Raw genomic sequence first — 16,245 nt, 5'->3', positions numbered from 1 at the left:
TTTTTAAAATTTTTATGCTTATTTCTGTTTATGTCAAATAGCTTTTTACCATGATAGTAAAATGTAGGAGAAAAGTCTGAAATAGCTTGATTTTAATATTTATTTAGAAAAATCTTAATTGACGTACTTAATATAAACCGAACCACTGTGAAATTTTGAAAGATGATATGGGAACTCTGTTATGAAATATTTTAATTTTTAATAGGATGAATTGTTTGATAGATTGGTCTATATATCTATTAAATCTCTTTGTTTGCTTTTAGCTAATCACATATGGTTCTGATAGAACTGAAGCACTGAAGAGGATGGAAGATGCACTGGACAATTATGTTATTCGAGGTAAAAACAAACAAACTGGATGATAACTTCCTGTTATCCATCCAGTTCTAGAAAATAGCTTGAAGATTTACTAAGTGAATCTGATACAATATTTGCTTACTATGCGTTTAAGTAGAATAAGAAAAGACTGAATTAATTAAACTGACACACTAACTAAGAATAGGTGTTTCTTTAGCAGTCCTCTATATATCTCAAATCCTAAGTTTAATTAAATAATTTATGACCTTTCTTAGATGAACATTTAGTATTTTATAGGGATGTATTATATGTAAAATGTCTTCAGAATAAAGAACCATTGGCCAGTGCAGGTTGACAGCAAATTTGTTCTATTACTGTCTTTCCTTTTTTGAAGTATGAAACTTGAAAATGTATGGAGATACAAAATATAGTGGCCTACATTTGACTAACTTGAGAGTAGAAGGAATAGCTCTTTGCTTCTATGAATTAGAGTAAATTATAGAATATTTTCTAGCAAATACAATTTTGTTGCCTCATGTCCATACAGGATAGTTCTAATACCTAACAAAGTGTGATTCTATAACCTTTAGGGTATGTAGTGATAACTGAATTAGGAGCAGCCATTGCATTTAAATAATTAAAACAAAGTTATACTTATCTCCTTTAAAGAGTAAATTGCATTCTAAATTTTATTAGCAACTTTCCATTCATAATGAAAGATCATTTTACTTTAGCCCGACACAAATTATCATCAACTTCAGAATAATGGACTTTAATATCAAATTTAAAGTGTAAGATATAAAATTTAAAGTGTAAAATTATGAATGAATTGTGTGGGAAAGACCACATACAAACAGTATTGAAAGCCCATTTTAGGTCATTCTCAGTACAGGGTGCTGGATTATAAACTTTCATTGCACCCTGTCCTCCTGCCTCTCCAAAGCATTTATCATAACTGTAATTAAAGAATTAGTTATGTAATTAATTGCTAAATGTTGAATTATGCCGTAAGAATATTAGGTACATAAGGGCAGTGATGGTGTTTATCTTGTTTACTTGTGTATGACAAGTGCTTAGCAGTGTCTGACACATAGTAGGTGATTAATTAACATTTGGTAAATTAACTAATGAAAGAGTGAGTGATAACTATGCCAATTTCAAGGAGTTTTTCGTGAACTTGGTGTGGACAACACAGAAGTGAGGTTCTTAAGTCATTGAGGCTTTCCAGTGAGGCCCGGAGGTAGATGGACTGTTTTGTGAAGATAATGAAATGATAGACTTGACTGACGATGGAGCGGCAACCTCAGGTGTGGAATGGCTTGGAAAAGAGGGAAAGGTGTTGTGCAGAGTTGGAAACAGTTGGGTCAGCTGAGGTTCTGAGGATGAGGGGTGGCCAGAGAAGTTTGCACTTCTGGTGATGGATGCAGAGTCCCAGAAACACCCTGTAGGAAGGTGAGCACTTGGGCTCAGAAGGCATTCTGAGGGGGCTGGGTCTTTACACTTCATCAAAATAACTCCTAATTCTTTTTACTTTTCTTTGGCCCTGCTGTCCCATGCTACCACTACCTATGTTGTGGACTAGTGCATAGCTCCTATATGGGTTCTCTATAACTACTCTTTACCTGCATCCACCCATTCTTCAGTATGGACCGAGTAAACTTTAAAGTAGAAGCCCAATTACCACTTCCCTGCTTAAACGAGAAGGACACTGCCTTCTCGTGGACACTACAGTTTTATTTATACCACTTTGTCTTGTGCCCTCCGTTTTCCTGCTTCACTATTGTTTTCATTTCCTTGGATGTGCTGTCTTCTGTCTACCCGAGGACCTCCAGTTAGGCTATTGTCTAAACAGCTATAACAAAGAGAATAAAAAATACAGTGACCTAAGAAAGATATAGTTTGAGTTCTCTCCCATTTAGTAGTCCAGAAAGGATGTTGTCAGGGGCTGTTAAGGTGACTCTTGCATTCACAGCAGATGGTTTTCATTTGAGGGTCCAAAGTGATTGCTTTCGTGTTCATCATCAGGCCTCAGCAGGGGCAGGGGAGGTTATGTTCACTTTTTTTTTTTTTTTAAGTTCAGGGCATAACCTAGAGGGCACCCTCTATTTCTGCTCCCGTCCTGGTGGTGTTTAGTCATATGGTCATACCTAGCTGCTTGGAAGATGAGAAATGTAGTTGATATTAAGTGGTCATATACTAAGCTAAAAAGTAACATTTCTTTTATTAAGGGAAGGGAGAATAGATATTGGTGGACAACTAGGGAAATAAGAATATATACGTACATATGTTAATGTGTGGGAAAACACACACATACACAAGGCGAGAACTTATAAGATGGTGGACCCTATAGGGGTGGAGGGAGGATCTGGTGGAAATGATTGGGAGACATGAAACAAAACATATGGCGTGAAGGGGAGAGACTTCTTTGATTATACATTTTTGTATAGTTCTGACTTTTAGATCTACAGTAATATTTCAAAATAAGTAAATAAAATCATTAATGTTCTAGGGAAAAAACTCAAAATGGAATACAAACAGAAATAAATGGATAGGAGTCTATGAATAATACACTCATGGTGAAGGAGAGAGAAAAAGCTAACCTAAATAACTTTTAAAAAATTTGTTTTTATTGATTTCAGAGAGAGGAAGGGAGAGGGAAAAAGAGAAAAACATCAATGAAGAGAATCATCGCGTGGCTGCCTCCTGCACGCCCCCTACTGGTGATCGAGCCGGCAAACCAAGCATGTGCCCTGACTGGGAATCAAACTGTGACCTCCTGGTTCATAGGTTGACGCTCAACCACTGAGCAACACTGGCCAGGCTCACTTAAATAACTTTTTACAGTATTTTGACTGCTACACTTACACTAAAGGCATATTTTGTCAAATATGTATAAACAAATATTAAATCCTAGTTAATAGGTTTGTTTATCCTAGTTCATGGGTTAGCAGTTCTGAAACCAGTTTAGATCTATTCTTGGATTGAGGAAATAAATATATGTATTTTGGATAGAAGAGCCAAGTTTCTCACTGTCTGAGAAAGGAGTTACAGTTGTGGGAATGGATAAGGGTAGAATGAATCCTATAGTGTTGAAATTGGAGGTATCAGTATGAACTCTTAGTTTTTACCATAGATTGAAAACTAAATACATAAATATATGTTATTGTGTGTGTATACACATATATAAACATATTCTCTAGCTCAGGATTTCTCTGCTTTAGCACTATTAACACCTTGGGGCAGACAATTCTTTGTTGGGGGGAGGGCCTGTCCTTTGCATTGTAGGATATTTATCAACATTCTTGGCCGCTACCCACTAAATGACAGTAGCATCTCCTCAGTAATGACAATCACAATTTCCAGTCATTGCCATATGTGCCCTGGGGGGCAAATCACCCTTGATTGAGAACCTCTGCCCTGCCTAGAGGTCATAGAAGCATTGACACTCATAACAGTGAGTGCACTAAGCACCTAGGCTTATTTTCTAAATACCATTCTCCCATAAATGGAATCAGTACTCATTGATAACATGGCGATTGCAGGAAGAGTATAAGATAAGCCTGAAATATCTTGTATAAGAAAATAATTGAGTGTGAAAAATGATATGTCAAAAGATAAAGGAGCCAGCTTAAGTGACTCCCACTCGCCAGTCAGGGAAAACTTCAAGAAAATAATGCTAACAAATTATTAAAAAAAAAAAAAAAAAAAAAAAATTTCTTATGGATTAAAAAAATGAGTTCTTATGGATATAAATAGGTAAAGATAATTGAGGGAGGAGGCACACAACTCTTCCTTACAGTAGATTTTTAACAAATAAGTGTATAAAAATAACCACTTGGCAAATACCAAATTGTTTAGGTAAGAATCATCAGTGATGGATGCTTAAATTAGTGGGTGAAAATTAGTTAAGTATAATGGGAAAAAAGTACCTTTAAAATGGAAAAACCTAGCAACTTACCCAAATGATCAAAATTAACATCATTGGTAATGAGAAAGATCAATAGCATGTGCCTCTTGATATGATGCACTGAAAAGAGCACATCATTTCTGTGACATTCTTTTAAAAAATGTATATCATGAATATAATCAGGAGAAAACATCAGACAAACCAAATTGAAAGACAGGGTACAAAATAAATGGCTTGCATTCTTCAGAAGTGTCAAGGTCAAGGAACACAAAGAAAAGTGGATCAACTTATCTAGATCAAAGGAAACTAAGGACACATGACAACTAAATGCAATGTGTCATCCTGGATTAGTTCCTGGACCAGAAAAAATTGTTTTTTCTTTTGTAGTAAAGGTTATAAATGGGACAATTGGTGGAATTTGAATTAGGCCCATAGATTAGATAATGGTGCTGTTATCAATGTTAATTTTGAGGTCATTGTACTGTGATTACATAAGAGACTGACTTTGGTTTTAGGAAATATACACTGAAGTATTTAGAGATAAGTGCATCTTGTCTGCAACTTACCCTAGATGTTTAAGAAAAAACAAACCTGTGTGTAGAGAGAGGGAGGAAAAAAATGAATGATGAAACAAATGTGCTGAGAGGTTAACATTTGGAGAATCTGGGAAAAGGAAATACAGTAATTCTTTATTTTTGTGAAGTTTCTATAATTTTGAAATTATTTCAAAATTAAAACTTTTTAAAATAGCTGAAGAGAGCATGCACCCTCTTCTCCCCAAACCAACATATAAAGAACAAAAAACAGATGCATTTGCAATTTGTAATTACATGTCATTCATCTCATTCTAGAGGGTAAAGGGGTTTAAATGTGTTATGAAGGAAAGAAAAGGAAGGGCAATTTACTGTCCTGTTTAAGAACTATTTAGTTGTTTAAATATGATTTCCCCCCGAGTTGGTTTTGAGCTTTTGTTAAAGAATTTTCAGATCAAAAATAAATTTAGTTAAAGTTAATTTCTGTGTCCCCATGCAATGAGCAGTGGCTTTTGGCCTCTGTTTGATCCTGGCAGTGTGTGGAGCTAATGTCTGGCCAGTGTTTTGGAAGCAGCAGGTAGTCAGGAGAAGGCTGCTCCTAGGGGTCCTCTCTTCTGTGGGCTGGTCATGATTTCCCATACAGATGGGACTTCGTGAACTTTAGCAGAGGTCATCCTCAATTCCCAGTCTAAAACTCAGAGTCATAATTTTTATGAGTATGTGATGAATAATATTGTTAAAGTTATAAACGAATTCTCAGAGCATACCTCTGTCTGCTTATTGTTTGAACAAGGACATGGAAAGAAAGTAAAATAAGTACAAAATAGTAACTTTCAAATATGTGGGATATCTTTGAACAGTTCAGTGATTTTTTTCCCATTTATCTGGTCTTTTGAACTTTTAGGTATAAAATAATTTTTTTAAAATTTCCATTTGGCTTTAGAATTAATTAATATACAGTAGTTTTGGAAGCAGTTGAGGTACCTGGATTTGGGTTTTCTGACATTAGTGTTTTATCTTATCGTTGTTAGGAAAGAAAACCACATAATGATTTGATTTTGTATGGTAATATGTAATATATAAAAGGGGAGTGGGTGGAGGTGGAAGAGGGCATGAGGGGATAAATGGTGGTGGAAAAAATAAAATTAAAATTAAAAAAATTTATTGATGTGTGAGAGAGAGAGAGAGAGAGAGATTTGTTGTTCCACTTATTTATGCATTCGTTTGCTGGTTCTTGTGTGTGCCCTAACTGGAGATCAAACCTACACCTTGTTTAGGGCAGTAATATGTGATATTTTATTCAGAGAACATTAAAGAGAAAATGCTTTTGTATATTAATTTTATTCCTGAAACACCATTTATGAAGAGAAAAATGTATATTTTCATGCCGTGTTCACTGTTCAAGTAGAAGGATTTTTAAAAGTCCATGCTTCATTTGTGTGCTTGAGTGGCTCTGTTCTTTGATATCCAAAATGTAAATTAATTTGCTTTTTATTCTTTGGAGTTACATTCTCTAAAGTCAGCACTTTTTCAACTTTAAATATGGAATGAAAATTCAATATATCATTTATCCTATAAAACTGCACACATTTTAATTTTTTGGGTGTCATCAGTCACTAATTGATCACTGGGCATCGGAAAATTATACTAGTACTAGGCTGTATCAAGAAAGCCGGTAGCTTTTTTCCTCCCTGGCTGCTTGAAGATTAGCCTTCAGCATGAACAACACAGTAACTATCTGGACCAGGAAGTTCACGACCAACAGACTACTTCAGCAGAAGGAAATGGTCACTGATGTCCTTCACCCTGGGAAGGCGACAGTACCCAAGACAGAAATGCGGGAAAAACTAGCCTAAATGTGTAAGACCACACTAGATGTCATCTCTGTGTTTGAATTCGGAACCCATTTTGGTGGTGGCAAGACAGCTCGCTTTGGCATGATTTATGATTCCTTGGATTACGCCAAGAAAAATGAACCCAAACACAGACTTGCAAGACATGGCCTGTATGAGAAGGCCTCAAGAAAACGGAGAAAGGAGCACAAGGACAGGATGAAGGGAGTCGGGGAACTGCAAAGGCCAGTATTGGTGCTGCGAAACGTGAGCTGGAGATGGGACAACAGAAGGAGTAAAGACTCTCCAGTGACTTTATCTGTGGTGATTATGCAGATTTTCCACTAGAGGATTAATAAACTAATAACAAAAAAAAAAGCCGGTAAGGTTAACTATGAAGTGTTATTTTTATTTATCTGTAGGAGGTAAGGACAAAAATCCTGAGTTAGACTGCCTTTCTAAGTTATTTACTACTTATGCAGAAAAGCTTATACATCAAAACATTCTGAATTGTTAATTTGTACATAAGAACACCTTTTTTTGAAAATAAAATTTCAGCTGTACCTTGATCTAACTTTCACCCTTTCCTGTAAATTACACATGAATAATTTTTCTTTTGCTTTTCTCTGTTTTGGATACATCTGCATGGATGCCCACCCCTGTGGTGTCTGTATGCTTCTGTACGTACGTTCTGATCTGCCTGCTCTTCTGAACTCATCATTTAGACATCAGTCTTATCTCACAGGTGTCTTAAATTTAACCTGCCCCAAACTTTCCCTCCCAACCTGTTCCTTTGTGGTAAATGGCATCTTCTGTCGTTTAGGTCCAGAAGTTTGGGTGTTGTGCTTAACTCACCTCCCTCACTCTTGACAGCCGCCAAGTCGCCAGGCCCTGAATGCTTCCGGAATCCCTCTCAAGTCTGGCTACTTTTCTCCATCTGTATTGTCCACACCCTAGCTATGGGCTGAGGCCTTGCCATTTGTCAACTCGTCTCCTGCAATTGTCAGATAATGTCCCCCTGACCCCCTTTCTTTGCTCTTGCCCCTCCCCAATCCCATTTCTAGTAGCAACTTTAATGATTCCTGGAATGTATATCTGGTCATATCTGCTCTGTTTAAACCATTCTGGTTGCTTTCTAGGGAAAGTAAGATCTTTGCCTGGCTATCAGACCCTGAATGTCCCTCTCACTTTTCTAGCACACTGTTCTCTCCTTTTCCCCTGCACTTTGGCCATGGTGTCCTCTCAGCCTGTACATAGAAATACCTGGTGGTATTCATTTGCTTTTTACAGCAGTGAGAATTCTTACAGAATTTAAGTTCCTCCCTAACATTACCCATGTTTGTGTCTGTCTACATCTTTCTCTATTTTCTCTCCCAGCCAGGAAAATTAGTGTAGGTCAGAAATACTTTCCTTTTCCTGGACACCACACCTGTAATTTCCTGTGCATATAAATCTCTCTTGCAGCTTATCACCCTTTTCTTCAAAAGGGCTTCAGTTTTGTTTGTAAAATATACAACAGAGGGGTTCATTTCCCTTTGGTAGCCTGATCTCTTTCAAGGAATCTTTTATTTTAAATTCTTGCCTACCTGTTTTGTCTTTCTAAGCATCCTAGCACATTGCCTTTAATAATAGCTCTTCATTTTTGTCTATCCAAGTATCACTTATAATATAGGAATATGTCAGATGTCACATTTTGCAATGATTTCTTAGGTATATTGGTTTCATCAGAAGTTTTTTTGTTGTTGTGAATCCTTACCCGAGGATATTTTTTCCGGTGTTTTTTAGAGAAAGTGGAAGGGGGAGGGGAGGGAGAGAGAGAGAAACATCGATGTGAGAGGGACACATCGATTGGTTGCCTCCGGCATAAGCCCCAACTGAGGCTGGGGATTGAACCTGCCACCCAGGTATGTGCCCTTGACCAGGAATTGAACCCTTGGCCCTTGGGTGCATGGATGGATGCTCTAACCACTGAACCAGAGTGGCCAGGGCTCATCAGAAGTTTCTTATACCTCCTGATACTTTCCCAATAGATAAATACATAATTATAAAGGTCTTGGAAACTTTAGTTATGGAATATGGGCTAAGTCATTACCCAAGAGCAAAGTTCGAATAACTGCATTTCTCCTGGGCATGTGTTATAAAAGGTACTTATTAGATCATTGTCTGTATTTGATAACTTTTTCTATGGAGTATTTGTATAGCTAAAGGAATAATATTAATATTTGAATTTTTGGACTTTCCCTAAATGTTTTGAGGTAGTTTGAAGAGATTGAAAATTGGGTTTTATAAAATTTTATGCACATAGTATCTTCTGAGTCAGAAACAGAGATGCTCAGAATTTTTCATATGATTGCTGGTATGATTTATTATAAAGAGATGCATAGAAAATTGCCTAGAAGGATACATTAGGTTGTTAACATTGGTTCCCTTAGAGGTAAGAAGTCATATTGTAAAGATATATCTTTCTTCCCCATGCATACACATTAGGGTATAGGGGAATCTTCTGTAACAAAGATTCCTAAATACAGTGGTATAAAAGGGATAGAAATTTGTTTACTTCTCATGTAATACTCTGGCTGGTTATGCTGATGGGGCAAGTTGGTGTTCTGTGGTGATTCCAGGAGACAGCCTCATATGCACACGCACATACCCATCTTGCTTGCTCCGCTTCATATGCATTGGGAAATCTGAGTTCCAGCCATATCAGGAGCTCATAGGAACAGAGGAGGAGAGGAAGTCCAAGCAAGCAATTCTTTTTTCGAGAAAGTGAAGCTAGAGTTGGCTACATCACTTTAACTTGCAGTCCCTTGTGTAGGAATTAGTTTGTCCTACGTAGCTATCAGATAGACAGGAAAGTGGAACCTGCATCTCAGTGGCTTTTGTTCAGCTAAGACTCTTAGAGTGGAAAACATGAAAATCAGATTTTAAGGGAAACCAGCAGTTTGTCACAATATACTTACATATTTAAATTTTTTACATGTATTACTTTTTAAATTTATATTATACTAAACTTTAGATAAATTATTTAGTCTCTGGATCACAGTTTTCTTTTTTTTAATCCTCACCCAAGGAAGTTTTCATTGATTTTAGGAAGGGGGGGGGGGGAGAGAGAGAGAGAGAGAAACATCAATCATTTGTCTACGTACACACCCCAACTGGGGATTGAACCTGCAGCCTGGGTGTGTGCCCTGACTGGGAATTGAACCTGCAGCCTGCGGTATACGGGATGATGCTCCAACTGAGCCACCTGGCCAGGGCACAGTTTTCTTATTTTTTTAAGTCCCCTTTTTCCTTGTAATTTTTTTATTCTATCACTGGTTACTGAAAATTCCCCCAAAGCAGGTTCTATACTCTTTTCTCTCATTTTTCTTCCTGTGATATCTCATTGCAGCATGAGTAGTAGGTGTAGAATAAAGTTGATAGATATAGATTAACTTGCTCAAAATATCAACATTGTTGAAACTTCATAGCAATATTGGCAAACTTTTTGGTTTGGGCCAGAGATAAGATATTTAGACTTTATGGATCACATGGTCTCTGTTGCAACTACTCGACTCCATTGTTGTAGCATGAAAACAACTATATGTAATACTGATGTGTTCCAATAAAACTTTATTCACAAAAAAAGGTGGTAGGCTGATTTGACCTGCAGGCTATAGTTTGCTGAGACCTTGTATCATAGGATGGATACATCCTCTAGATAGAAATAGGTATCAACTTAGATTTGTGGAACTGCATTCTTACATAATATGAAATTGGAAGGTAGGTAGGTAACTGTTGGGGCTCAGGATGCAGTACAGCTTCTGTGTGATGTTTATTATATATTCTGCTCTATATTCTCATAATTTTCATATCGAAAGATAATGAGCACAATGATAGTAATGTACCTTCTTGAGTGGTAGGCGTTGCATTCAGCATTATCCCATTTGTAGCTCATGACAATCATATGAAATAGGTTCAATGATTATCACCATTTTACAAATGAGGTTACTAAAACTTTGGGAGCCTACATAGCTTACCCAAGGTGAGAGGTAGGCTTGGTACTTAAACTTGAGATTCTTTGCTTACTTGATAACTGTAAAAGTGAGGGTTCTATAAGACTTGAATAGCAAGATAAGAATCAGTCTTTGTAGGTTTGTTTCACAGCATAATGGTGCAGATTGAACTATACAGAAGTGGGCTAAAGAAGTTGGAAGGAATGAATAAACCTCCCTCTTTTGCTTCACCTTCACCTCTTCCCTTCAGTTGCCCTGCTCTTCTTATGCGAGTCTGCTTTCCCTGGATTTGAAATGCCTCTTTACACTGCATTTTATTCCTACTTGATATCTTTGTAATCTACATGACCAAGATCAAGTACTCCCTTCATAAGGTCTCTCTGTGTCATAGAGCTCTCCCGATGTCACTCGTGTCCCTCTGTGGCAGTTTCCTGTTTGAACTTCCTTTGTAGTAGACATTGTGTACTAGGCTTAGTTTTCCCGACTGGATCAGAAGCTTTCCTCCTCCTCCTCCTCCTCCTCCTCCTCCTTTCTCCTCTCCCCCTTCCCCTCTCCCCCTTCCCCTGATATATAATAAACTTCTCATCTATATACCTATGAAATCATCACCACAGTCCAGGTAGTGAACATTTCTTTCCCCTCCAAAAGTTTCCTCCTGGCCTTTACAATTCACCTTCTCTCCCACCCTGTCCCAGGGCAACCACATGATCTCTTTCACTGTAAGCTGTTTGGCATTTTCTAAAATTTTATATTAATGAGCTCATACAGTACGCATTATTGTTGGTCTTCTTTAATTCAGCATAATAATTTTGAGATTCATCTTTGTACGTATTAGTGATTCCTTTCTTTTTGTTGCTGTGTAGAATTCCATTATATGGGCAAACCACATTTTAAAAATTCATTTACCTATTGATGGACATTTAGATAATTTCGTTTTTGACTATTGTAAATAAAGCCGTTAACCTTTGTGCATAAGTGTTTGTATAAGCATATGGTTTTATTTTAAGTTGGCTAAATATTTGAGAGTGAATGGTCTGAATCATATGGTGAGTAAATGTTTAACTTTTTAAGAAGCTTCTAAATAGTTCCAAAGTGGATGTAGCGATTTATATTTCCGCCCCAGGGTGTGACAAATATTTGTTGCACGTCCTCACCATCGCTTGGTATTATCTATCTCTTAACCTTTAGCCACCTAAATTAGTGTTTGGTGGCATCTTGTATTTCTTTGGTAATAATGATGTTGAACATCTTTTCTTGTGCTCACTGGCCATTTGTATATCTTTTGTGAAATGTCTGTTTAGATCTTTGCATTTATTTTTACTTGTTCGCCTGTCAAGTTATTGTATTTTAAGCATTCTTTATATAAGTTTTTTGCCTGATATATGTGTTATGAATATTTTATTTGCCTGTGGCTTGCCATTTTATTTTTTTAACTATATCCTTTGAAGAACAGACTTTTAAATTTTGATGAAATACAAGCTGTCAATATTTTCATGATTTATGGTTTTTGTGTACTAAGAATCTGTTACCTGCCTCATGGTATCAGATTTTTCTCCTATACAGTATTTTCTTCTAGTATGTTTTACACTTTTAGGTTTTACATTTAGGTTTGTGATTCAACTTGAGTTAATTTTTGTGTATGGTGTAAGTTAGGGTTAAGGCTCATTTTCTCCCTCCCCCCCCCAAATGAATATCTCATTCTACCCTCTATTGAAAAGACATTTATTTCCCCATTGAATTGACTCAGCAATCACCAGCTTCTTAAATTTATATTTAGAGTTTTATTGCTACTTCAAGTTCAGATCTTTTTTGTTGTTGATACTTGAAGTGAAGGAGTGAGGAATCTTGCCTAGTTCTTGCTAGGAAAGTGGTGATAAATTTCTTCTGATAATAAGAATTAGATTTTTAACTGATTTATTGTTCTCCAGTTCAATCTGATGATCTTTTTATTTTTAGGTGTTATACATAACATTGCATTACTTCGAGAGGTGATAATCAACTCACGCTTTATAAAAGGAGACATCAACACTAAATTTCTTTCTGATGTATATCCCGATGGCTTTAAAGGTTTGTATGCATTGAAGTATTTTAGTTCATTAAAGTTATTATTTTTTGTACTTATTCTAATGTATACTGTTTTCTATTTTGAAATTAAGGCATTTGGCTTATACTTGATTTGTTAAGATTAGAGTATCCTAGACTATTGACAGTTATGATTTTGAGTATTCATGAGTAATTTATGCATGTGTAATCTGTAATTTTGTTGAGTGAAGAATTAAACTGTGTGGAATGTTGTGCTAGTTCAATTTTGAAGCAAAACATATAGGTAGAGTATTAGCTTACCTGGTTTCTGGTTTCTGATTTCTGAAAGTCAAATCAGATTTATATTCCCTGCTGGTATGGGTATATGCAGAAACTCTTCTTTAATAATTAAAACTATGTGTGTGAAAATTAGCACTGAAAGTTCCAGAATACCAGATGCTGTTTCTTTTAATGAAAATAATGAAAATGTCTAAGAAGATGGTGGTTTATATTCTGAAAAATTGGTTTTGAGTAAAATAATGAGTGGGCTGTGAAATTTAGTACTGCAAAGGTATCAGTTGAGTGTTTCTAAGTAGTAGAAAAAATGCTCATCAAGTGAGAGAGAAAACCCTTTAGGGAGCATTGAAAACATAGTTAATGTGATACTAAGAAACCAACAAGACTTACATGAGACTTAATAGAAATGTTATATAGATTAAAGCCAGAAGCATCTACATATATTTCTTTCTTTTTTTTCTTCTTTTTTTAAAAACTATATCTTTATTGATTTCAGAGAGAGGAAGGGAGGGGGAGAGAGAGAGATAGAAACATCAGTGATGAGAGAGTCATTGATCGGCTGCCTAGCTCACAACCTGGGCACGTGTCCTGACTGCGAATCGAACCCCTATCACCTGGATCCTAGGTTGATGCTCAACCACTGAGCCATGCCCGGCTGGGCTACATATATTTCTAATGAACTTGGGGATATACAAAGATTAGATATTCTCTCACCATATCAAGTATTCTTTATATCCGTTTAAAGTCTTTTACTAGATAAAATGTCTCAGTCATTTTAGAGAGTGTATATAGATTCAGGTCAGCTTCACGTAGTTGAACTATTGAATGTATTTACAAAGCAGTTTCTTACCTCAGAATTTACGGTACACAACTTTCATATGACTAAATGGTGATTATTGATTTTATTGTCCTTTTTAAACTTCAGTGTTACAGGGTTTTACCGTTAGTGTCAAGGGAAATGGGGCATGTTTTTTATTTGTGAACTTAAATAAGACTCATGAATAATCAGGCCCTTTATCCTGAACTTCTACATTTTTATAAATATAGAATACAATCTTAATGTGATTGCAGTTTTTTACTTGTGATTATTTCATTAATATCTTTTGTTTTCATGAAGCCAGGAACCACTTATGTTAGCTTTTTATTGTATCCCTAGCAACTACACAGATTCTTGGTTCATTCAGGATTTGCAGATCGTTTTGTGTCTTCCTGGCTAGTGCATCCATGAAGGTGATATGACATGAAACAGTAGCCAGAGGATACAGTACCTTTGGAACAAACATATTGTATGTGTGCATGGGTCCTTATATATACACGCACACATTTTTTACATATGTGTCTAAATATTTACACACATATATATGCACATATGACATCATATGCCATTACCATAGAGAAAGAAATGGATTTAAAATTTTTAATTGGGTTTGATTACTATGTGCTGTACATTTAGTAGTAATGTTCCAAATTCTCAAGAGATATTTACCTAGCACCTAATATTGCAATTTTCTGTGATAAAATTAATATGTTACCTTGCTCTTTTTGGTTGGAAATTATCAGCACTGACACTATAATTCTGTTTATTATGCTTATGCGAGATAGGAACACAATTTTTAATTTCTTATAAGTTATTACAATGGCCTGTAGCAAATTTTACATTTGAGGACACAAAGCACAGAGAGATTAAGGCTAAAAAACCAGTAATATGATAAAGCCAGAAATTGAATTCAGAGCTTTCAGCTTTTCTTTTAGTACTCATTCAGTTGTGCTAGGATTCAAAGTCATAAATCACAAAAGTTTTCAGAGCATGCTATATGTTATCATATTACCTGTAAGGACGTCAAAGTTCACACCTATATTTGCCATTCTTCAGGTCTCCCTCTTATTTCCTCATATTATTTTCACGTCTGTTCTTTCTTCTCTGAATGACTGCTATCTCTCATTCTTTATCTTCAGGTTATTCTGTCTCTTTCCCCCATTATTCTGTTGAGCAGATCTTAGCTGTATTAAACCGTGTCATTTGGATTGTTTGATGTATGTGCCTGAAAGAGCAGCAGGAAGTGGCAACTGAAGTCAGCCCAGGGTTTTCTCCATGTGCTTGGGGCTGGGTCACTGTCCCCTTTGGGATTACCCACCTGCTTCCCATCTGTCTAGCCATCCTGGGCACTAGGCATAGGCAAGTGCCTGTTTTTATAGCTGCATAGAAATTTTTTATTATATATGTTTATTATCCCAAGTTTATTTGTAGACTAGGACAGTGTTACTAAAGGTTCTTAGATTGAAGTTTGTAATGATTGTGCCTAAATTTAAAAAACAGGATGCACAAGAATTTGTTCTTCATGTCAATTTATTAGATTCTAATGTTACAAAGGTATTTTCCTTTGATTCAAAAAAATAAATGGAAAATGGGGATGAAGGTGTTTTGATCCTGAAATAAAGGGAAAATGAGAAGGAAGGTATTTGAAGACCTGCAGTTTTAGCTAGCCTATAATGAACATTTCAGACTTATTTCTCTGCTGCATCACTACACTGCTGTCACCAGCCTCATCAAAAGAAATGATCAAAATCATCCTTCTCTTCTGAAAAGTTGCAGAATTTTTATAGAAATTTGATTTAATAGAAGAACACCATTAATTATACTTCTCCCCCCCCCCCCCCCCCCCGAATTTAGTCAAATAGTTCTTTACCTTTAAGAGTGGTACTGTGATAGATGGACTGAATTGTGGCCTTTAAAACTTCAGTCATTAGAATCATTCAACAAATAATAGATGTAGGCTCTAGAAGAAATTAAAAGATGAATAATATATTTTTCGTGCTCTTGAAGAGCCTACATCGCAAAAGAAATAAACATGCAAAGAACTAATTACAGGACAGAGTAAAATAAGTGCTAAGTAACGATATAAGCAAAGTATCTTGAGAGCAGAGAAAAAAGAAACCAGTTCTCATTTAGGGAACCAAAGCTGGCTTCAAGGACAAGGTAGCATTTAGACTGTTGAAATGCCTTTCCAAGGACTCTATTCCATAGGCTCTAGGGCCACCAGACGCCTTGGGAGAGCCACTGTGCACATTTCCTCCTAATCCACCCTCTGATATAATGTAGGTAATTTGAAATTGGCCTTGGAGAAAGTACATACAATAAGGAAATAGGCAGATGCTGCATTCTAGGACGTTACTGGGGCTTTCCCTTCCCTTCAGTTTCATGAAGCACCTCCCCATAGAAAACTGTGTTGCAGATCTGGAAAGTATCTCCAATTATGAATATTTTTAGTCATTTCCATTTTAAATGATTTTTTTAAACATAACATTCAAATTGCCTTATTTCTTTCAAATTAGTTTAAGTAACTATCTGATTGCTTTTTTCC

At 36.2% G+C, this 16,245-nt stretch overlaps 1 protein-coding gene and 1 pseudogene across 2 annotated transcripts in view; both read left to right on the top strand.

Moving 5' to 3' along the window:
- The window catches only part of PCCA (propionyl-CoA carboxylase subunit alpha), a 336,620-nt gene that overhangs the window by 152,682 nt on the left and 167,693 nt on the right, over positions 1-16,245 (top strand). For both annotated transcript variants that reach the window (XM_087814252.1, XM_087814253.1), the window contains 2 exons: positions 264-339; positions 12,521-12,631. In XM_087814252.1, coding sequence (XP_087670378.1) covers positions 264-339; positions 12,521-12,631 — 187 coding nt within the window. The remainder of the gene's footprint in view (positions 1-263; positions 340-12,520; positions 12,632-16,245) is intronic.
- Positions 5,929-8,401, top strand: LOC107530180 (small ribosomal subunit protein eS24 pseudogene; annotated as a pseudogene).

Source organism: Miniopterus natalensis, chromosome 2 (assembly GCF_054644295.1).
Source record: "Miniopterus natalensis isolate mMinNat1 chromosome 2, mMinNat1.hap1, whole genome shotgun sequence".
In the NCBI taxonomy this organism is placed as follows: Eukaryota; Metazoa; Chordata; class Mammalia; order Chiroptera; family Miniopteridae; genus Miniopterus; species Miniopterus natalensis.
Note: the sequence above shows the minus strand (reverse complement) of the source record. Positions and strands in the feature narration are given on the sequence as shown.